The 23,441-nt window shown below is 37.2% G+C and overlaps 1 protein-coding gene across 1 annotated transcript in view; it reads right to left on the reverse strand.

Moving 5' to 3' along the window:
• The window catches only part of phactr2 (phosphatase and actin regulator 2), a 53,518-nt gene that overhangs the window by 16,576 nt on the left and 13,501 nt on the right, over positions 1-23,441 (reverse strand). The window contains exons 2-5 of the mRNA XM_036215381.1: positions 7,081-7,272; positions 6,348-6,422; positions 5,935-6,075; positions 2,096-2,341 (exon numbers count right to left, since the gene is read on the reverse strand). Coding sequence (XP_036071274.1) covers positions 2,096-2,341; positions 5,935-6,075; positions 6,348-6,422; positions 7,081-7,272 — 654 coding nt within the window. The remainder of the gene's footprint in view (positions 1-2,095; positions 2,342-5,934; positions 6,076-6,347; positions 6,423-7,080; positions 7,273-23,441) is intronic.

Below are 23,441 nucleotides of genomic sequence, written 5' to 3' on the forward strand. Positions count from 1 at the left end.
TCATTAGTGCATAAAAACTGAATTGATGAAAGCCATGCAGAACTGACTTTTCACACACTCACATTGTGTTTTCAGAACCACACAAGTATATCTGTACTTCTGCTTTCTCTAAAAATGTTAAGAAAACCTTCACGATAACTTGACTGGTATTCATTTCCTACTGTGGGAGGACACCATCAAGACTAGAGGTGGGAATCTTGAGACATTGAAACAATTCAATTATGAAGCAATCATCAATGCAGCTTTCAGTCCTTATCTGAGTTTGGAGGACATGAGATTTTAGCTGCCATTCTTGAGCAGTTATAAGTGAAGTCAGATTCTGTGGCGACTGAGGTTCAAGCGTCACATGTTAATGCTATTCTGTGGGCTATTACAACTGCTGCCATGACTTGAGCTTTCATCTCAGTATATAGTGCTGGGCTGACCATGTTGGTGAAGAAGCGACTCTAACAAATGGAGCAACGTTTGGAAGTTCTCCACCACAGAACCTGGTCTCAAGTCTTTTGCTATGAAAGGTCTCATTGACTTTGTTATTTGTCTTTTCCAACAGCAGTGGAAGTTTCTTTAGGATATACAGTATGTTTCTTTGATTGTTTGACGTACTTGCAGCAGAAATTATACCGTCCTCCTCCTCTACATGGAGCCATATGATATGACTTTGCTAATTTGTTGAGTTTCCTACATATTTAATTTTGACATAGCCCTGCACAATAAATTGCAAATTTATCGTCATTGTGATATTAGCCTGTGTGATACTCATGAAAAATGGTGTAAATTGCGATAAATTGTTAAAATAAGTGTTGTACACATGCTAAGACAATAATATGGCAGCTTGAAATGTTTAACGAATCAAATAAAGGCCTTTACTCATTTGACCAGTCGGTTGGAGTCCTTTTGTGTCACATGCCCCCCTCCTATGCAGATGACAACACATTATCAACCTCAACTCGTCCCATATTGATGTTTGGTTAAGGCCCCCTTCGTGTCACTCTTTGACGTTTTGGGTGTCCCAAACTCGTCTTTTTTTTTGTAGGTTAGTAAAATCAAGAGTCCGCAACCCTCGGGACGCTGTACCAGATGCACTGGTCATCGGGACGCGTCCAGAACCAGTGCCTTAACCTTAACTAGACACTGGTTTGCGTCTGGTTCGCGCCCGGTACCGTATCTGGTACTGGTTCGGGTCCGGTGTTGGGTTATGATACTGGCACCAGGTTTGGGTACCGGTGCACTACGTGTCGCGGTACTGGACCGGTTCTGATTCGCAGCCTGGAGGTCGGGGACCTGTGACTTGATAGGAATCGCCAGTACATCAAAAAACGACAAGTTGGGGACACCCAACAGGGGACACCCAAAAGTCAAAAAGTGACGCGAAGAGGGGCTTAACCAAACGCCAATATGTGATGAGTTGGGAGTGAGAATGTGTTGGTAGAAGAGGGTCATTTAAAGTCTAATTTCAGTTATGTTGACTTTTATTTAAATAATACTGTTGCAGTGAAACGGAGATGAAGAATTAGTTTTTTTTTAAATTATTATTTGCTCTAGTGTCGCAAATTATATCGTCATCGTTCACTAAAAGTGCAAATTGCAAGTTTTCCTCAAATTGTGCAGGTCTAGTCTGACAGAACGCACAACGCATGACTTTTATCCAAAGCTGATTGGCCGTCGACACTGAAGTCGGGACTGGTTGTAAGACACAATCTGCAAGGTCAGTCATGTTTGTGTGCTCTTCAAAAAAACTGAAAATCACCCCGTGGTTAGTTCTGCTTGTTACTTTTATTTTAAAATATATTATTTTTTCCACTTATCAATTATTTAAAATTCATATAACGATTTAGAATAGTTTATGGATGGTAATTGATGCATCTAGTAATTAATTTATTCCCCACCTCTAATCAGGACAAGGAAAGTTAACTGTACTTCCAGAATGAAACATGAGCAAAGGCAGACACTTTTAACGGGTTCAGGAAGCTTCAAAGAAATCCATGTTCTCTAAAAACACTGATAAACATGTATTTCTCATGCAGGGAGGCAGGCAGGCAGGCAGGGGGGGACATCCATTAGTCAACAGGTTTCTTCAGCATCCAGCTGAACTTACCATTCCCTCGGCTAGCAGTGTTAGTATGCCGCGGGTTAGCTTTCGCCTGCTGGGATGTGCCAGTCTTGCCTGTAGTTTTAGTGGTCTTTTTAGCAGCAGACGCACCATCTTTGTGCCTGGCCGTAGTGCCCGTGCCCCCAGCGGGTTTAGCAGATGCTGGTGCGGTGGCACTTTGCTGTTTTTTAGCTTGGGCGTCTCGGGCTCGTGCCTGGTTTGCCCGGCCAGGCGGTTTAGTGTCACACTTCTCTGAGCAGATCAGAGCGAGCAGGGAGGAAAGAGGCAGTAGAGGCAGACATGAAGAACTGGAAGCAAGATTAGAGATGCTCATCTGTGCAAACAAATGCACAAATGGGCATGCAGTCAAGCAGAGCCGAGAGAAAAACAGGAGAGAGCTTTGCGTCTACTATTTTTGTTAGTTTTGACAGATGATGCCTCCCTAACATCAAATGTAGTTTTATTTTTTACTTTTGACAAACATTTCAATAGGATCAATGCTAACAGGGTTGGGATGAAAACAGCACAACACTTAAGCAGCATTGGACTGTTCAGCAGTGGGCAGTCTCCTGAGGGACGGGGAAGCATTAGCCAGAAGGATCTAGCGCTGTAGTCAGACGAAATGCTTACTGCGGCTTGATGTAATGGGAATATCTATCTGAACACATTAGATAAGCTCATGGATCTCAGGGTTCGATAACAGCCCGAAAACTGCTGCGCGTACAAATGCATTGAGCGGCCACAAGAAAGGACTTAAAACATCTAAAAAAAGCAACAACTTTAAGTTCCATCATAACACACCCACCTTTATTGGTTTGTTTAAGAGGGGAAAACTACACGGACAAATACAATGCAGCATTTTAACTCGTGTAGAACTGGGTATTATGTCAACATTTTTAAATACATTCAGTTTTATTTATATAAGTTCATGATTTAAGTTCATTTAAAATTTGGTTAAATATGATTTTTTCTTTTTCTGTTTCTATACCAAAGAAAGGTTGATTTGATTATAGAAAAACTGCACTTATTTAAGGTGAATAAAGGTAGAAGCTTTATTAATAAATATTAATTTATATTAAAAATCGACCGAACACGTGTGGATTTTGCCTGATGGGGACAAATAAATGTATAGATTGGACGTATTTATGTTGCATCTTCTAAGTAAGAAATCAATTTAATTCATTTTTTATTAGATACAATAAAAAATTCTACTATAAAGCATCAAATCCAAGCAAATTGCATACGTGATGGGAAAAAAAATGATATTAGCTAAAACAGAAGTGGGTGCATAAAACAGATCATGCTGCCACAAACGATTATTTTAATAGGCGACTAATCACCGATTAATTTTTCCAATTAGTCGACTAATCGGGTCATGAGCAAACTGGATGTAAAGCACACATCTTAACCATCATTAGCTTTAAACTTACAAAAAACTAGATTTATACCTACGATAATGCTAGTGTGAATGCTGTAAGCTGAATTTGGTTGCTAAAGATTCTAGTGCTGATAGCTGAAGATGCTAAAATACTGAAAAAAACCTAAGTTAGCAAAAACAGATGGCATGTCCCTGAAATAATTGCTAAACTTCAAATTAGCTTAAAAAACTGAAAAAATCCCAAATAAGCCAAAATAGCTAGCATGTAGCTGAAATATTAGTAAGCTTCAAAGTAGCCTAAATAACAAAGAAAGCCCGAATTAGCCTTTATAGCTATTATGCAGCTAAAATATTAGCTAAACTTCAAATTAGCCAAAAAAACCCTGAAAAAAATCCTAAATTAGCAAAAATAGCTAGCATGTAGCTGAAATATTAGCTAAAGTCTAAATTAGCCTTAAAAAAACAGAAAAAATCCTAACTTTGACAAAATAGCTAGCATGTAACTGAAGTATCAGCTAAACTCAAAAGTAGCCTAAAAAACAAACAAAAAATCCTAAATTAGCCAAAATAGCTAGCATACAGCTGAAAAATTAGCTAAACTCTAGTTTAGCCTAAAAAAAACTTTTAAAAAATCTAACGTAGCCAAAACAGATGGCATGTGGCTGAAATATTTACTAAACTCCAAATTAGCCAAATAAACCTTAATAAATGCCAAAATAGCCCAAAAAGTTAGCATAATTATAACTTTCAACTTTACTACACTCTGACTCTATATAATATAAAGTAATGACTAATTGACTATTAAATTAGTCATCTACTATTTAAATAGTTGACTAGTCGTCAATTAGTCAACTAATCATGGCAGCCTTGATTACTGATAACTAAGATTCCACTTCTGGATTTTTTTGAAAAAAATCAAAAAAGGTTTTTTGGTGCAAATACCAACTCTAGGCTCACACTGCATCTGGTCTGGTTCTGGGGCGGACGCTGGAGCGGTGTATCTACGAATGGCTGTGGCCCTGATGCAGCTGTAGACTCTGCTGACGACCTCTTGAGACTCTGAACTCACGTAGGTTCACGCCATTACCCGCCATTTCTATACGAAGTACTAGTGAACAAACTAAAATTTTTTATATTATTTATAATACTTCTTTTTCTGTGTGACCCGACTTCATACATTGGGTAAACACTGAACTTCTATAGATACTTTTGTCTTATATAGACTTAAATATACATATTTGATAATAGTTTTAGACTACAAATTGATTATGATAGTTATATAAATTACAACAATGAAGTAATCAATTTAGGAAATTAATGCTTAAATAATCAAGATTGCGTTTTCATTATGCTCAGATAGACGGCTGTTTGAACTGAAATGATTCCATTCTCAGTAAACTCTCCTAAAGTTTAAAGCTAGTTTCCAAAGTTTAAGTCCTTTTACGGTGCATGCTGCCCAACAAGGTACATAAGACAGCTCACTGAACGCAGACTCATCTGTCTGGCCTTCTTCAAGCTGTTGTAGCTGTCACACAGTCTCTCTTATGATCCTCACATTGTGATAACAAGATCTCCCAGTACTACAGCTGAGCGTTCTCGCCTCACACATCCTCCGAGCTGAAGAGGATCTTTTTACAAACTCATTTGACATGTTGTTGTTGACGGTTGTAGCTTTCCTTTTTCAATCTTTCCAACGATTAAAGTTTTTTCAATACAAAGAAGATGTTTTAATCATTTATTATGTGTTGCACAAACCAGTCTTTCCTTTAAATTAAACATGTTCTCCTCACTCTATCATGACTACGAAAGAGTCGGACTCCTTGGATGACTATGAAAGCACAATGGATAAAATGCAGATAAATTCCATTAAAGAGATCGGTTACCACAGCAGTGAGGAGCAGAGACTCCTCTGTTTCTTTTTACGCACATTACCGTCCTCACCATTGGTTATCAAACATCACATTTGTAAGACGGAAATGGTCAAATAACGTCTTTTAGATTTTATTTCAAAATTAAAGAAAGGTACAGTCAAAAAACTGAATATGAGGAGTAATTTTAGACTTTTAAAAAGTTAGATTCTGTAGTTAGCTTTTAGAAAATACAATGAAAAGGAAAAAAAAACATATATTTACTGATTTGTTTTCAGTTTTTTCCACCAAAAATATACAATTTTTCTATGTTGACATCACTTTTTTTTGTCTTGTAGGTACGATAAATTCTTCTTTCTCCACATCATTGCCCAATTTTCAAAGACAAAGGTGGAGTGGACGCAGTAACAGCTATTCTGTCACACTGACCACGCCCACTTCCACATTCTGTGTCTTGCACAAAAGACAAGAAAGTTCTGCACAAGCTGCAAAAACTCCAAACCTGTTCATTTCTCTGTTCTTGTATAGAGTACGAACCCACTCTAGGGAGAAGGACTTCTATAAGCCGTAAAAACGAACGTTCATAGAAACTGGGGTACCTGGTTTCTCTCCAGTCTTAACTGGTCCAGTAGCTTGTTCCTGCAACTGAGTTTCTGAAGACTCTATATCTACTTTCACTTCCTCTGCAGTCAAACTGGACATCGTATGGCCGTTCAGGTTTTCACTATTGATCGGTTCATCTGTGAGAGAAAAAAAAAAGGAAATTCTGATTTTAAGTTTTGCATCCACTGGTATGAATGTCAGACAAAGCTTGTTCAGTGCTCGTTTCCCCCTGAAACCCTGAGGATAAAGTTGGTACAAAGCAAATAGAAGCATGTGACTGAAACAACTGCTTACACTTTCAATTTCCTTGGATTAACAAAGTACTTTTTAATAATCGGATGTGAAAACACACCAAAGCACATTTAGTTCTAGTTCATCTTTTCTGACGAAATGAAATAAACAAACTAACTTTGTTCGGGCATGAGGACTCCTTTCTTGATGAGCTCCTCCCGTGTTTGTCTGGTGGAGATTTTTCTCTCTAGAACTGAAAGATGAAAGTAAAAATCACACACTCGGAAACAAACGGCCATTCGGTCTTATCGAGTCTTCTCGCAACACCCCATAATTTAGTCTCTAAAACTGCAGAAGAACAAATGATTGCAGCTCCCACTCTCTGAACACACACTGTGCGATGAACTAAGCTGCAACCGTTTTCTGAAGACATTAATAAAAGATGCATCAGCATTACTTTCAATAAATAAGACATTAAGCTATTCGTATGATAGATAAGTAAATTATTCATCACCAAACAGGTTTATTGATTTGTTTTAACAATATTAAAGATTGAAACAAATAGGTTTGACTAAATGTGCAAAAACGATGAGGAAATATGTTTAGAAACAGCAAAAAGTTCAAATCTAAGCTAGCAGATTAAACATTGAAGGCTAAGCCGTTCTGAACAATTCAAGCTGCTCATTGATCTCTTCAGAATTAACTCGTAAATTGGACCTTGGTCTTGGATTTTGTGTTTTCCAAAGAATGTGGCTTATTAAGATCCGCACAAACCCAGACACTGCTAAACAGGCTGCTACAAAGGAGAGCAGATCACAGAACAGTCTGATGAGGTGAATCATTGTGGGCAATGACATCGTCAGAGGGATAAACCACCACACTTGTTAAAGCTTCCACAAAAGACACCTCACCTTTAGACAGATCCTGGAATTTATCACTGGATTTCTTCTTTCTCCACTTCCAGGGTTTGAAGAGCTTCCCCAGTGAGGGCAGTTTGCCTCGCTGCTGCTGCTGCTGTCGGGATGAATGGGCATTCTGACTCCCAGTGGCGTTGTCCACCACGACGTCACAGCTGGCCACGGCAGACTTCTCCAGGCCGTCAACTGAAAGACACGATACAGAATGATGAGGACAAAGGGCCAGACTAAAATATATAAATATAGAAGACAAAAACAAACGTCTTTTGTTAATTTACACAAACTCACAAGTCTTCACAGTTCATGACAGTAGAATGGCAAAGCTTTAATACCACATTTACCAAGAGTGGACTTTATCTTACCTAGTAAATTCAACTTAATAGTCTTTGATTTCATTAAAAAAGCATAAAATTTTATTCTTGATTTCATAAAAAATAAAATGACTGCTTTAAAGTTTGTTTTTTAAACTACAGATGTCTTGAGACTGGAAATGTCACTTGGTCCAGATCGAGACGTGAACCTTAGGTTTGGTCTGTATACAGACTGCCGTCTACTGGATATTTCTGTTTCGAACCAAAGCTTGTAAACAAAACCACATGACCAACGATCTCTTGAGTCATTGGCCAGGAATTACAGGGGAGGAGGAAAGCAACGAAAGGCAGGAAGTGCTTTTGCAATCCTTGTCGAGATAGTTCACTTATTCAAACATAGTATTTCACTGACCAATTTTGAACGTCTGTATCAATGTCAGGTACAGAACTTTTTATTGCTAGTTTGGTACGACAGAGGATTGCTGCAAAGCGGCTACTGAGGAAGCGATGGCTCAAGGTAAAATCCGGCAATGGTTGTTCTGTTCCGATTACAGAATGTGAAAGTATTCAGTGTGAGGAATGTCAGCTCAAACCGAAGTTCAGTCCAATTAGACACGAACTAAGCCCACCCCAAAAGATGGGTCCAAGAGTAGTTCCTGGTCCATTTAGATGTATTCAGACTCAAAATGTGTTGCTGAGGAAATGAACTCTGGTTCACTTAAACCTTGTTCTATCCATGGGAAGTTAACGTTGGGAGTGGGGTCATCTGGAACCCACAAGGCGGAACTTTTTTTTCCCCAATGATTTTTGATTTTCACTGATATCTATGACGGACATAAAATCCTAACCACCTTAGTCATGGGAGGGATAAGACATCAATGTAAGGGTGGGTTATCTGGACCCCACAAGATAGCACAAGGGTTAATCGAACCAAATATGTCCATACACCCTAATTCAGATGCTAAAACAATAGATCCATCTCAGAAAAATGCACTTTACTGTCCTCTACAGCTTCTGAAATAATGGTCCGGCTTTCTGGTGAGCATCATGTATGTATATTCACCATCGATACACTGATTCAAGGCCTCATCTCCTGCAGGCTCAACTGATATTACAACCTTCACTCTTCTTAGAAAAAAAATCTGCATCTCATTAAAATCCCTGCTGTCAAAGTTTGGATCAGAACACGGAGAACTGACCACATCTCTCTGTTCTCAGGTTCATACAGTGATTACCAGTTTATACCAATATCCGTTTATAAATCGCTTACTGGTTAAGGAGACACCTGTTTGATTTACTTTTGGTTCATAAATCATAGATTTAAGCCCAAACTAAAAAGCTTCCATTTTTTGGTGCTTTGATTTGAATACTATTATGTATTTATTTTAGTTTTCATGTAATTTTTCTTTGTATTTTTTTTTCTTTTACACTGTAGAACTTTTGGTATCTCCCTAAAGGCTCTCTGACTTCTGTGTACAAAAGTCAATGCACACATAAACCTGCCACAATTTAAGACTTTATCAAAAATAAACAGTATAAAAACCAAAGAAAAACTGTCAGCCTGTCCGTAGGAGTAACCCACATACATTTATACTCATCGCAATAATATTTCTAATAAATGAGGAAAACAAATGTATTTTCCTTAAATTCAAGGAACTTGATGTTCAGTGCAGTTTTTCAGTCACTTCATTTTGATTTCTTCCTTTCTGACTATATAACATCTTTATTTCAAACAGGACTGAGAACATTTGATTTTTTTTTTTTACAAAGCTCCCTCCTGCTGGAAGATTAAAAGTGCTATGAATACTCGAGAATACTGTTCAGTGTGTGAATAGCGTGCCCATTTGTGTGTACAGGAAGCTTCCAAAAGGAAAAAGAGATGTCTGAATCTTCACATGAGGAAGGCCTTTGATTTTTTAGAGCAGAAAACTGCTGAATCACCGCTGGCAACCAAAAAGCCTCTGTTATTTTAGCTCCACTCCGGTAAACAGAACACATGACAAACGGTATTTCCAGGCACTGAAAGACAACATGGATAAACTAGGTTTAATTCAGTCTGATTACGTCCATCTCATTTGGTTCAAATAAATCTACCGATGGTCCAATCCAAATAAACACAGTTGTGGCAGTCCGGTTAAATACACTCTAATTACAAATGAAAGTGTATGGAAATCCCATTTCAAACAAAACCAACCGATAGAACTCGATCTTTATATTGATTCAGTTTCCTGCCCTGAAAATCCACTTTTCAGCAACAAAGAGCAGAAAGGAAAGTACCCAATTATCAGGAAGTACAAAAGGCAAAAAATAAAATGCAACCCAATTTTAGATTTGAGAAAAAAGGTCTTTACTCTTTGTAACTTACTCATATGTACAGATTTTATTCAAATGATTTGATGCCATAGTTACAAATTCCCCTATTTACAACGCAATTCTCAACAGCTATTGAAATCACACTCATGCTGCAAACCATGATGAATTTCACAATGACGCAAGACATTTGTGAAAGGCTGAGTCAAACGACACCAGCACCTCCACCATCTCGCGTTGTAAAATACAGGGGTGTGCAGAGAAGTTAATTCTAGAGGGTTGGACTTTAAACGTGTCAATGAAGCATAGGGGGTAATTACGTGTAAGCCTTACTGTTTTAGTGTCTCTAGAGCACGTAAAAATAAATCAAAATACAGCATTCATCATTTAATGTGGGGGCTATGTTCTAAAAAGAAACCCACAATAAATGAAATATTTTAAAGCTGCAAAACCCCTCACTACGCACTTATCAGACATTGACATTTGCATACTTTTTCTCTGTTGTTTAAACTCTCAAAGTTCAAACCTTCATAGAAAATTAAGTTGAGTGTTATAGAACGATAAAGATCTGATAGCGATCAAAGATTTGAGTAAATCTGAAAAGTTGAACACATTCTGTACAGGAGACGAGGCATGGAGGAGATTGATTGACAAGTTCAACAGCCAATTAGGACACCAAACACAGTGGGCTGTTTAAAAAAACAAACAAAACACACAATAAAACAAGACTGCAAAAGGTGAACCTTGATACCATGAGGGATTATTGTTTATGCTTGCAAAAAAAACAGCTTTATTGTAATAAATAACTAAATATCTATTTGGGCTCAAATTTATTATCTCTTCTTTTGTTATAAATTTGTTATGAAGACAACAGATAATGTCTATAAAACATAGCTAAAATTGAAAGGCTTACCAAACATTTTAACAATGTTTAACCCTTTTCATAAAAAGGTTGGGGAAAAACATGTGGATCACACCAGTTTCAAAGTAGCTGACCATGCATGTGGCCAAGTTGTGGCGGGGCAGCTAAACTCACAAGTTTGGCTCTCGCTCAGGCTGCCCATGTGTCTAGTATCCTTTGTAGTGGTGTGTATCTTTCCCTCTCATACGATTCGATACGCATCATGATACATGCTCCACGGATTGATACATAAACTATTCAACTAACTTTTTGGCAATACGATACTGTCCGATTCTTTTACCAAAAATGTTAAAATCTAGATATTTCTTATTCATATGGCATTTAAAGCTATAAATAATAATGCATGATATTTGACAGAGAAATGTATTCAGGTATTGACTTGGAGGACGTCTTTTTGTTTGCATCATAGGCACATAAAAACACAAAGATTGTAGAAAAAAACCAGAGAGAATCTGCAGTTAGCCAGAAATCGATTATTTAGGTCGTGAATATTTTATACCTTTGAACCAACATAAACTTGTTCATATCTGTGGTTTTTCAAACTATACTGCAGTTGCTCAATCAATTTTCGATACGCATCTATTAGTTGTCACGCACCCTTCATTGCTGAGTGTCAAGCAGGGAGACACACTGGTTCCCATTTTTAGAGTCTTTGGTATGACTCGGCCTGGATTTGAACTCACGACCTTCCAATCTCTGGGGGGACACTCTTCCACAATGCCACTGAGCTGACTTTTCCAGTCTTAATACACCCAAAAAATATTTTATTGTTACAAATATTTGACAAGTAACAGTCAAAAAAATAGAACACTACATTTCAGAAAAAAAAGCTGAATTAGGTTAACCAAAGAAATCAAATATGCAGCAGATTTAAAAAAAACAAGCAGTTCTAAAGGGTCGTCTGTCCTCCTGGTCGTGGACTGCAGTTCTGCTTCATCTGGACTATGGACTTAATCATCACTCGTCCCTCAGCTCTATATGAATGAACTCTACTCATATATGCAGTTTTAGCAGCTAACTTTTCTTTAACCGTTCTGGTATCGCCTGTCCGTCCTGGGATGGGATCTCTCCCTCATGTGGGAATCCCTAAGATTTCTTCTTTTTTTCCTGACTCAGGTTTTTTTAGGAGTTTTTCCTTACCGCGAGGGAGGGTCTAAGGACAGGGATGACCGTTCTTTATAGTCTGTTTAGTTTTTACCTATTGTGCATATTTTATGACTCCATCTGTGCATCTGTAAAAACTACAGGCATGAAGCCCAATGAGGCAAATTGAATTTGTGATATTGGGCTATATAAATAAAATTGAATTGAATTGAATTAAAGGAGGTGGATAAAGTGCATATTTGTAAATGGCTTCTTGTTGAGCTTTTTAGCCGATTAACTCAGGTTACATCAATTCTGATAATGGAAAGATGCAACATTTAAAGGTAAATAATTCTGCTAGAAATATAGATATGAGTGGGTAAAAAAACAATATGGTATATTTTGCATTAATAAGAAGTAAAAGAATAAAATCTACAGAATACAATCAACTGGATTGTATTTGGTAGACAGAGATATAGAGGAATTGTGACAAGAAACAGATGCTTCACTAGTTCAGGTTGTAAAACGAGGCACCAATAAAATATTCCAAATTAACAAGCAAATCTAATTAAACAAGTCCAGTCTAGTTGTTAAATTATGCACTGTAAAATTCACAGCATAACACTGCAACTATTTAAGTTTTACTGCTGTCGACTAAAAACTATGCCATGGGAAAAGTGCAACATCTCAGCTTTAGCACTCGCTTGCTACACACACAACAAAACAGACGAATGCGTGCACGCACGCACTCGTTTCCTGTTCCTGTGTTGATATCAAATCACAACAATAGTTGCATTTCACCGACAGTTCTAGGCCACTAATGACTGGAAATTCAGTTCCAGCAGCTACCATCACCCAAGGAACAATGATCATTCAAGGACAAACGATGCATTCCCCGGGGAGAGATGCAAAAGCCAAGAAAAAAAAAGACAAATAAAGCAATTTTATTTTACAATATCGTATTTCAATTGTTCATCTGGAAGAGATGCCATTCAGGTAATGTAAAGCACTCATTTCCATATCCAGTTTGTAGGAAAAAGACTTAATCTGATTTTACTATATTTTTGTTATTTTCTTGAATTTTTTTGCCATCTGATAAAATCTAATCAATTATTTTACATCCATGTCTCTACAATTAAGACAGTGTACAAGTTGTTTTACATACTTTTCCTTTTTTAAAACCAAAAACATTTCTAACAGGTGGAAAATATTCCCCTGCTACTCTATGAATACCAGTGACAAAGATAAGCCAAATGAGAACAAGGTGTGACAAATGTGGGAGATTTCTTCTCGTAAGATAAAATTGCCGCCAACATTAATCTGCATCGCCTTATCACACTTTTTCAGCAGAGTCCTGGAATCGTGTTACCGTCTCGCTGCCTTTCATGAAGATGTCCAAGTATTTTCAGTCTTTGATTTTTATTTTTTTAATGTGAGAATGTCATTTGCTTGTTGAGCAAACTTACTTACTTCAGTTTGCATTGCACAATGACTAAATGACATTTCAAGAAATCTGTCCTAACTGCTTTTTTATTTTTACTGTAAAAATGTATTAGAATATTTTGGTGTTTTTTGCTACTACTTCCACAAAAGTGTTTTAAAAAGTAATCTGTGATAGAAAATGTAATACAATTCAATTACATTTTATTTTTTTAGCCCAATATCACAAAAACAATTGCCTCATTGGGCTTCGTGCCGGTAATTGTACAGAAGCAGAAGGTCGGTCATAAAATATAAACAATAGTTAATTGCTAAATTAAACTGGTTTTCCCTGCCCTCTGACCCCCCTTCTCGGAAAAACTCCTAAAAAACCTGCTTTTTCAGTTTTTTTAGGCTAATTTGGCATTTAACTAATATTTTGGCTGGCTTTCAGCTTCAGCATTTTCAGCTATTAGCTTCAGCAATTTCAGCTATCAACTTCAGCATTTTTAGCCGTCAATTTCAGCATTTAAATGCATTTTTTCAACATTTTAGGCTTTTAGGCTATAGTTTTAGTTTTTAGATAGTTTAAAGCTAATAATGGTTAAGATGTGTGCTTTACATCCAGTTTGCGCGTGACCCAATAATAATCGGTGATTAGTCGACTTTTAAAATAATCGTTTGTGGCAGCACCATCTACAACTACGCATTTGAAAAGAGTTCATCCAGATAGAACTGGGGGACAAGTGAGGGTGAGGTCCACAGCCAAGACGAGCCAGAGGCGTGGTCCACGGCCAAGAACAGGAGCACAGACGATCCACCAGAAATCTCTCCCGCTCTGAGATGCGAGATGAAGTGTTGATGATGTCGTGCTACCTTAGTGTGTACTGACAACGCAGAATCAGCTGAGTAACAGCCACCATGTTATTACTGTTCCAGTTCATCTATTCAAACAACCTTTTTCCTTTCTGCATCTCAGGTTAATCACTGAGCTGAAAAATAAATATTTTTCTAATGTTGCAAACTAAAATACTTTATCGTCTTGATTCAGTCGTGTCATTCTTCCGAATGTATCACATAGAGACACAGTGAAGCTGCATTTTCCCAGAGAAAGTGTTCTCCAGGGAATCACAGATCAGTGCTTCTCAAGCCCTAAAGCTCTGAAAAAGATTGAGCTGTAGTGAGAATCTTCCCTCTCGTGTTGTGACAAAAACACATCTCTAGAATGATAAAACCACATCACAATTCATGAACACAGCAATAAAAATCATTTAGGCAAAACAAATCTTGCGACATATGAATACAGCTGTGTGGCATAATGAAGTACCTGCTTCAAAGATGCCAAATTCTTAGAACTATAAATGTCAGTAACTTTTTTACTAGCCAGACCTAAGAGGACAGTAAGCCACAGTCTGTTTATGATGTGAAAAGGCTGCCAAGCTCTAGTAGAGGCCTCATTTTATGTGTAGCAAGTTGTGAAATGAGTACCCAGATTACAACACAAAACAGCTGCAGTGTAAAATGTTCGTGGATGAAGTAAAGTCAAGCTGTTGTGGAGCCGACTACTTTCCTTTAGAGCTTCTATTTTAAAGAACACAAGACCCCAGCAATCATTTTAACTTTATTATAACTCAAATTTGTTTATTATTAGTGGCATTTTTCTCTAAATCATTGTTGATGGGCCCATAGGTGGACTCTAAAAAACTATTAATTTGACTCTGTCCAGCTCAATTACCGCTTTAGGCTCAATGTTGGGTTGGACAAAGCAAACTCTGGTCGGTTTAGGCATCATTTTTACTGTTCAAAATCCAATGTGTGCAATCAGGAGATTGTCCTCCGAGTGTTTATGTCTGAAGAATACACAGACAGAAACCAGACTAACAACCCTAAACGCTCATCATTCCAGTCAATATAGCATGACCTAACATCCATGTCCTTGGAAAGAGCAAAGTAGGTGCATTACCAAGAAAGAAAACCACGTATATCAACACGGTGAGGCAGGATAATTAGCCTCAGCATTGCATGAATTTATCTCCTGACTGTAGAAGTTAATAAAGCTTACATAATGATGATAGCTTGGAGCATTTTTTCTCTATTTTAGATCATTTTCATCTCAAAACAAACAAACTCCAGGAGTTTTCTGCTTTTTGCATTCAAGAATAAAATCAACATAAGCTTCACAACACCTCCTGTCTAGACTTGCCTCATGCGTCCACACTGGATTTCATAGAGTTTTCTAAATACGTCTCCTCTGGCTAAAAGTGAGTCAGGACTTTGATAAATAGCAGATGTGGCAATAGATCCGTGCCATTATTGTCAGTTCCAGCTCAATGCCAAGAAATTTAAACAAACCCCGTAAACAAAATGAACATATGCGCTGTCATAATGATGGGAAACAATGCACGGTGACAAAGCCAGCATATTTTTCTCAGAAGTTTAAGCATGCGCATGTGTAGAGGAGGAGGGGAAAGGGAGAGGCTTCCTTCCTTTGCAGCAAGTCCCATGGGAAGGAAGACGTTGACTTCATGACCAGAAGAAGAGGTATTGAGAAGGGAGGAAGAGACAAAAAACAGGGGGTGGAGGGCAGAAACCATTAAAGAGAAGTGCAAAAAGAAGAAATAGAAAGGGAAAAATTAAGAGAACATGGCAGGAGGAGGTGCTGGGCTAAAGTAGAAGGAAGCACAACCCTCAGTCTTTTTTTTGGGGCTTCTAACACTTAGGTCATTTCTTCCGATTGTTTCTCCACAGAGCGCCGGAGAGGCACATCCAACATTCAGCTTTGATCCTTAGCAATCCCAGCAGCTCAGACTGCACACCAATTAATAAACTAAGAGGAATTTTAAAAAGAAACAGTGGTGCGACTGTTTTGAAAAGAGGGATTAGGCATGTCTAACCTAGAATGCAACCACAAAAATAAAGACATGATTCCTGTTGTTTCTATCTTATACTAGTTATTGGACATCAGTGGTATAAGGGCTAAAAGGACGTAAAAAAATACATTGCTGGAGCATCCTATAATTTGAGATTTTATCTCAATTGGTGTCTTCCATTATTATTCAGATTTTGTTGCATTTCCTTTATTCATAAAGACCTCTCACTTGCACAAAACACCTTTAAAATCCTCACTTTTTCCCTTTATTTATGAATAAACACTGCAAATTATTACTTGAAGGATTTGAAGCTTTAATTTAAAGATACAATCAAAACAAAAATCTCATTTTTGGTGTTTTTAACATCTACTTGTGGCATTTTTCTGATGAATATAAAGAAAACTAAGGTTAAAATTATGCTTCTGAGTATTCTTTATTCAAATAGTTGTGAATCAGAAGTAGACAAAAAAAATAGTTTGAAAAAGCTTGCTATGATGTGGGTGCCACACTTGGTGGTTCATAAGCTCCATGCTCCGCTCTATTCCGATGCATCCACTTGCAAATAGATCCATGAACGTTTTTGTTTTCCCCGTCTGAGTTGGAATCTGGATCAAAACTGTTCGTCTGGATGGCTCAGATATTGCTCGCCTTTTTAGTTGCACCGGTAATGTTAAGATAGGGGTGTGAGGAGCTGTAAGTTAGCAGGAGAAACAGATGGATGATGGGAAAAGGGGTAGGCTTACTCAAACAGTTTCGCCCACAACTTGTAGGCAAATTTCAAATTAGCTACAGCTGCTGTTAAAAAAACTATGTCCAAAATTTTAGCTAAAAAAAAAAAATGGCATAAACATAATTGAAAGACCACTGCGAATGATTTTACAATAGTTTAAAACAAAGATTGGAGTGGGACTTCAACACAATAACCTTCTAAAAGTTGCTGAAATAGTTTGCTGTAAATATTTCAGTTTTTTCAAAATACACATGGAGGTTTCTCACAACTGTGTAAAGATTACTTCTCAATAAAATTAAAATACATTTCATTTGGAGCTAATTTCAGACAAATTCTTGATTTAAAGAGTAAACTATATCTATATATATAATGATACATTACCATGGGTAAACTAAATACAAATTATTTATGAAATCTGAGTTATTTTTGTGAACTCTTTTCCTACCCTGAAGTAAGACGCCACGAACTCTGAGGAACTGCCTTTCACTTCATGTGGGCGCCGCCCATTTCATGATGTCATCCTAGCACCATCAACATCCACACTTTTGCAAAGATGGATGTGCATATTGTGCAAATAGAATAAAATTTCAATCACTGTTGGCTCCCTGGAGAAAGCATACGTTAGCCTGGGGGCGGAGCTGACAGCGCCGACACTTCCTGGAAGGGGCTGTTCCTCACTTTGTGACACCACAAGGTGAAAACCTGCTCATTTTTGTGGATTGGGAGGGGCTGGTGCTCAAAGAGCAGGGTCTTAGATGAATGAATGGAGCAAAATATCAATTTGGGGGGTGTTTTTAATGCTTAATTAACATTATTATACAAATAAAAGCTAAAAAAAAGTGGATTTTGCATGATAAATTTATTTTAAAGCATCCCCACTCATTTTGAACATTAGATAATTAATCTTGTGTCGACATCCTCTGTGACGTCCACGTGAGCAGAACTCCTTACATTTATTCAGCATTTACAGACAGTTGTGTTGGGGTGTCAATCTGTGTTCCCGTACAGTAAAAACAAACTAGTTCAACTAATCTTTCTGGGTTTAGACTGGCAATGAATATGTTTCTTAGTTAAAAAAAAATCTCTTTATGATACTACTAATAATAACAAAAAAAAAAAATCATGATTAAACAAAGTTTAAAAATAAATAATTATTAATAGGCTATTTATTATCTGAAATCCCTTGGCCCTTATGTTAAAAAAAAGTAAATAAATATACAATTAACACATGATTTAATACGGGATGGCAACATATAATTAAAACATTAAAATTAAAATAACTTAATAATTTAATCACAGCCTTAAAACTGGCTCTTTTTTAAGAGTAGGAAGCTATATGAGCCGACAAGGTACAATTTCATTTTTTATATAGATTTTTTAACTTAAAAGTATAGCTTTAGTTATCTAAAAAATGATAGGGTTTTTGTCTATTTTTATTGCTATTTTTTAAGCTAGCCAGTGTGCAGTTGAGTAGCAGCTGGGAAACACAAGCAGTGATAAATTTAGAAACACACACCCCGCGTTTAATGATGCGACAGTTAATTCAACACACACATCAAGTTAGCTAACGAGCTTCTAGCCCCCCCAAAAACTCTTCAGCAAACGCGCGAAATAAACTTTACCAAAGTGATTCGACGTCTAAAGTGTAGAAAGAAAGAAAGCAAAAGCTGAGCAAACTTCCTGCACAAAGATAGCGGACTCACTGTTGTGAAAGAGAGGAGGAAAAGGCGGGGGTACGCGCACACCAACGGGCGCACAGACTCACCGCTCGCGGGCTGAGACACGGCAGACACGGCGGTCTGACCCATGTTCGGCTCGAGCTCCGGGTCGGGTCGGACCGGGCCCCGCTATCGCGACCTCCTACAGCAGCAGCGGCATGAGCCCCGTCCGCGGCCGCCGAGCGAGCTCATGTCAGGAGGAAGAAAGTTTCTCTCGCAGTGATGGCTGAGGCGCTGCTGGAAACTTGGTGCACGCGCCGAGTCGCTGTGACGTCACAATCTCCCCCGCCTCCTGCGGGCGGTTAAAAAAAAGCGCCTCATTCCGCTGTGCAGATTAGAGGCGCTGCTGGGGTCACAGGGCGGGGGGACTCTGACACTGCAGGCTGGGTAAACTGTGACGTCATCGCATCTTTTGATACAGCTGTGAACTTTACTTTAAAGGACTTTTGGTGTTTGCTACCCAATACTTTTACTCTGCAGCTATGACAACTTCAAATACAGATTTACAAATAAATAAATCGGAAATCACACTATATGGTTTTCAAAAAATGTATGTATTATAATGCAAAAAGGGCTGGTTTTAAGTCTTGACTTATAATTAAGGCTAAGAGTGGACTGAAAAATTTCCCCAAAAGAACAAAATTAAAAATTAAAAAATCAACAACATTCATGTTCAATAAAGTATAAACATTAGAACAAATAAAAGTTTAAAACTGTGGAATTCCTGGTTATTAATTTATTTTTTATGTTTTCAGCATTTTTCAGAATAAAGCTAAATAAAATTATTAATAGTGAAGAAAATGTTTCAGAATGAATCCCTACTTAATCCAAAATAAATATTTTAAAAGTAAAAAACAAAGAAAAGAATTATATAAATTCATTTCCAAACTTTCAATTCATTATATAAAAAAAGTCAAAATAAAGTTGGCATCCAAACAGGTCATTTCTTCGAAAGCAGGTCTGGGAGTCACTGAAACATTTAGCTCCTGGCTAAATAATATAAATGAAGTTTTAAGTCAAAACAGTCTGTGGATCAGGAAGACGGTTGGTGCTCTGGGCACTGACACGGGGGCGGTTTATTTTGAAAGGGAAAAAGGAAAAGGGATTTCTAGGATTAATAAGAGGGAAAAATAGACCCGGCATGTAAGCATCATAAATGTGCATTACAATATGTAACATAATTCTACTATAAAACAATGAATTTAAAGGTCATCAAAGCCAACAGTGATTTGCTCAGTTTGCACAACACCATCCTTTGACAAAAATGAGCCCTCAGCCCTCACACTGACACAAATGTCAGTGAAAATCGCACTGGAAACTTAATTTAACTTCTACAACTCCTGGCACTTCTCTAACTTTAAAATAAACCTAATTTTCCACGCTGCCATGATTGAATTGATTGGATTTTCTTTAGGTTCGTGACTGCCATCTAGTGTCAGCAAAGGGCAAGTGCACCATCAAAACTAACAAATTCTGGAATTATGCATTTACCAAGTAAAATAAACTCTTCTGCAACAAATAAATAAATAAATAAAATGTAAAATAAAATGAGATACAATATAATATAATAAAAGTAAAAGTAAACATAAAAATTAAAGCAAATCACAATCATCATCATTTCAGCCTGTCACACATTTTTGGCTTTCTTGCGCCACATGCATCCATGTCCTACTGGCTTTTTTCTCATAATAAAATAAAATAAAGTGTAAGATGTCCATGAAGAGCCTACTAGAGTAAATCTTTGCCAACTCATCTTGCTAAATTTGAATTTTCCCAGTTTATGAAAGGAAACAATATGATTATGTGTTGAAATTAGCTACATTTTACATTTTACTATTTTAGTCAAAAACATCTAGAATTTGATCAATTTTTCAAGATTAAATAATGTCATCTAATTCAAGTTCAACATGGCGGTAACAGGGACAGCCGCAGTCTTATGGGAGTGTCATCAGCGAATACGATGAAAGTGGATAATTGAACTGGCAGGAAGTCGGTGAAGAGGTAGGAGGATGAAGACAGCACAGGAGAATGGAAGTACTTAGTGAGGTTAACAGAGGAAAATGACTGCGTTTGCATTGACTGAGAGGTAATGTCATACACTCTGTAGGAGAAATCATGACTTGGGGATGATGAAAATATGTTTGGTAATGCATGGTCATCATTTAAGGTAAAGTTATGATCTAATCATAAACTGCTTTTGTTGGCCTCTTACATTTCCCCATCACTCCTACAGCATATCTGATGTTTGACTAAAACATTTTAAAGTATGTTTGTTTAATAATTCATAATATGTCATGTTATAATCATTGACTGTATAAGATAACTGGACTGAGTGACTCCTCCCACTTGCATTCCAAATAGGAAGTACCTGCTAGCTGCAAGAAGCCAAATCCCATAGACTTCAATGGAGAAAAAAAAAAACAATGATTACTCTATAGAAGTCTGTGGGATTTTGGGGAAAACAATTATTCCTCTGATCTCTTTTTTTAACATGGTATGGATAATCCTCTTTTTTGTTTTACATTATTTCTCTATTGAAAGTTACTGACCAATCAGATGCCTCAATATAAGCATGTGATGCCCACTGGCCCCTCAACTCCAATGTTTAATTGACAGATTCTCCTGAGCCCACTTTCAGTGGAAGGGGTGGATACTTCCAATAAGCTCACTCCTGATTGGTGATATAGTTGTCATAGAAACGCTAACCTCAGACCAATTATTTTTGACTAGCGTCGTCTGGCTCCAAATGGCGAGGTCTGTTCTGGGGAACAATGGTATCCAAATGTACTTCTTTTTGCTGGAGCCGGATCCACTTAGTCCAGTTCTTTATATATTGTCAATGGTTTTACTCTGGATCCATTCATCCACTTCTGTTTATAGCAGAGTCACAAGGGCTGCTGGAGCCTATCCCAGCTACTCTACACTGAAAAAAGTGAAATATTGAATCCATCAATTAAAGTTCTTTAATTTGTTACATTTAAAATATTCTGTTTTTCATCAAATAAGAATTTGGATTGATGGTTCACTTAACTCAAACATTTAACTTGATAAAAATTAATATTTTGAAATATTACAAATTACAGAGCTTTAGTTAATTGATCCAATGTTTCGCTTGTAGGTTACCAGTCACTATTCCCTCCAAAGGGATATTTAGAGTCACCTACACTGTAAACTCTTGATGTAAAATTACAGTGAAATTTCAACGATATTAACACTATTGTACTGTTTTCCTTTTGCAAAGAATCATACTGTTAACTTTAATACAAATTTGGAAAATTCTGACAATGTCCTGCTGTTCTTATGCTGTACAACACTATATGTGAATCGCTTTGCAAACTGAAGGCAAATCTGACAATATTTTGCCATTTTTATTTTGATAAATATTGTAAATTTCAATGCAAAAAGTAAAAAAAAAAAAGTGATTTGCAGGAACTTACTGTAAACAATTGAGCATTATGGGAAGTTAAAGAATTCATTTAAAAATCAACCGTTCAATAAATGTTGGAAACATTTACAGTAACTATATAATACTGTAAGACAGTAGAACAATATTTACAGTATTTTTATACAATATTTTTACAGTAAACAACTATTTTAGCCGGTAAAATCCTTTAAATAAACAGTAAAAAGTGTAACAGATTAGTGAACCTATGAAGCATATTTTTGGAGACTTAGTTCTTCATCTGCCTCAAAAAAGGTGTACAACCTCCAATAATTTAAGCTTTTATCCTTATGGGCATTCCCAACACAGACAGGGAAAAAGCAACATAACACATTTAGAGAACGTTTCCATGAAATCCTTTTGAAGTTCATGGTTTTGGAAAAATGTTTGAGAAAGGATGCATGAAGAAATTCAGAAATTCTAAAAGTTACAAATAAAGTTTATTCAAAATGTATGAATAAAGTTTATGTTCTTGGTTAAATCCTTGCTGTAGTTTCAGCTATTGAACCACCTGGATCAATGCAAATCTTTTAGCTTAAAATCTACGCATATTTGAATAGTATCGGAATTTGCACGTCAGCATAATGCTGTCCGGAAGTGGGTCATTTTTGCCCTGGCACTAAATAACAGAGATTAACCGAGGAGGCCTGACCTGTCAATGACCAGAGCAACGAATGGAGGTGAAAAAAAAGAGGAGCCTAAAGGAAGGAAGGGAGTCATCAAATATTAAGTAGTAGCTCAGCAGAACAGGGGATAATAATTGTTTAAGTGCTGCTTTTCAGAGTCCACCTCACCACTCTGATTTATTTATTAAACTCCACCAAGCTTCAGTCTCATCATCCGGGTGAATCATGACATTGCAGTTTCAGAACAATAACAAAAAGAACAATAAATATGTCTTCTTTCAATTTATGCACCAGCTTAAAACCCATTAATGCATAAAGAGTTTAAAGATAACCAATTCATTGGAACGGACAAACTGACCTTTGCAAGGGTCTGAGCACGGACACGTCTGTTCTAGGCCCGTGATTCAGATTGCAAACTGTCAGAGCAGTCAAGTGTGATTCAGCAAGAAGCAGGCCCTGCTGCACCAGTGAATACACTGTGCCAAATGGAAGCGAAGAGAAACCGTTTTCACAAGTTTGGTGGACTTTTAAGAGCTTAAAAATGGAAAAAGGAATACAGGCTCACGCTTAATGTGAGTCAATTATTGTTTCAGAAAAGCAGTTGTGACTTGTGCATTGGTAGGAGTGTGGCGATACGATACATATCCCGATAAATGTCTCTCAATACGATACATATTGGGATATATTCCAAGACTGTACCAGAACAATATTTCACTTTTTGATACCCATTCCAAATAACAACTAAGTAGTACATTTCTCATAACAAAAACAAAACCACGAGGTGGACTCAACATTTAACACAAGATGGCTCTTGCGAGATCTTGTTGTTTTGGTTAAGGTATGGAGCTGCTCAACGAAGCTCAGTGTGTTGTGCTGCCATCTAGTGGTCAGGGGTTTAGGTGGAAAACAAAAGTAAAATGTTGA

The sequence above is a fragment of the Oryzias melastigma genome, linkage group LG15 (assembly GCF_002922805.2).
Source record: "Oryzias melastigma strain HK-1 linkage group LG15, ASM292280v2, whole genome shotgun sequence".
Lineage (NCBI taxonomy): Eukaryota > Metazoa > Chordata > Actinopteri > Beloniformes > Adrianichthyidae > Oryzias > Oryzias melastigma.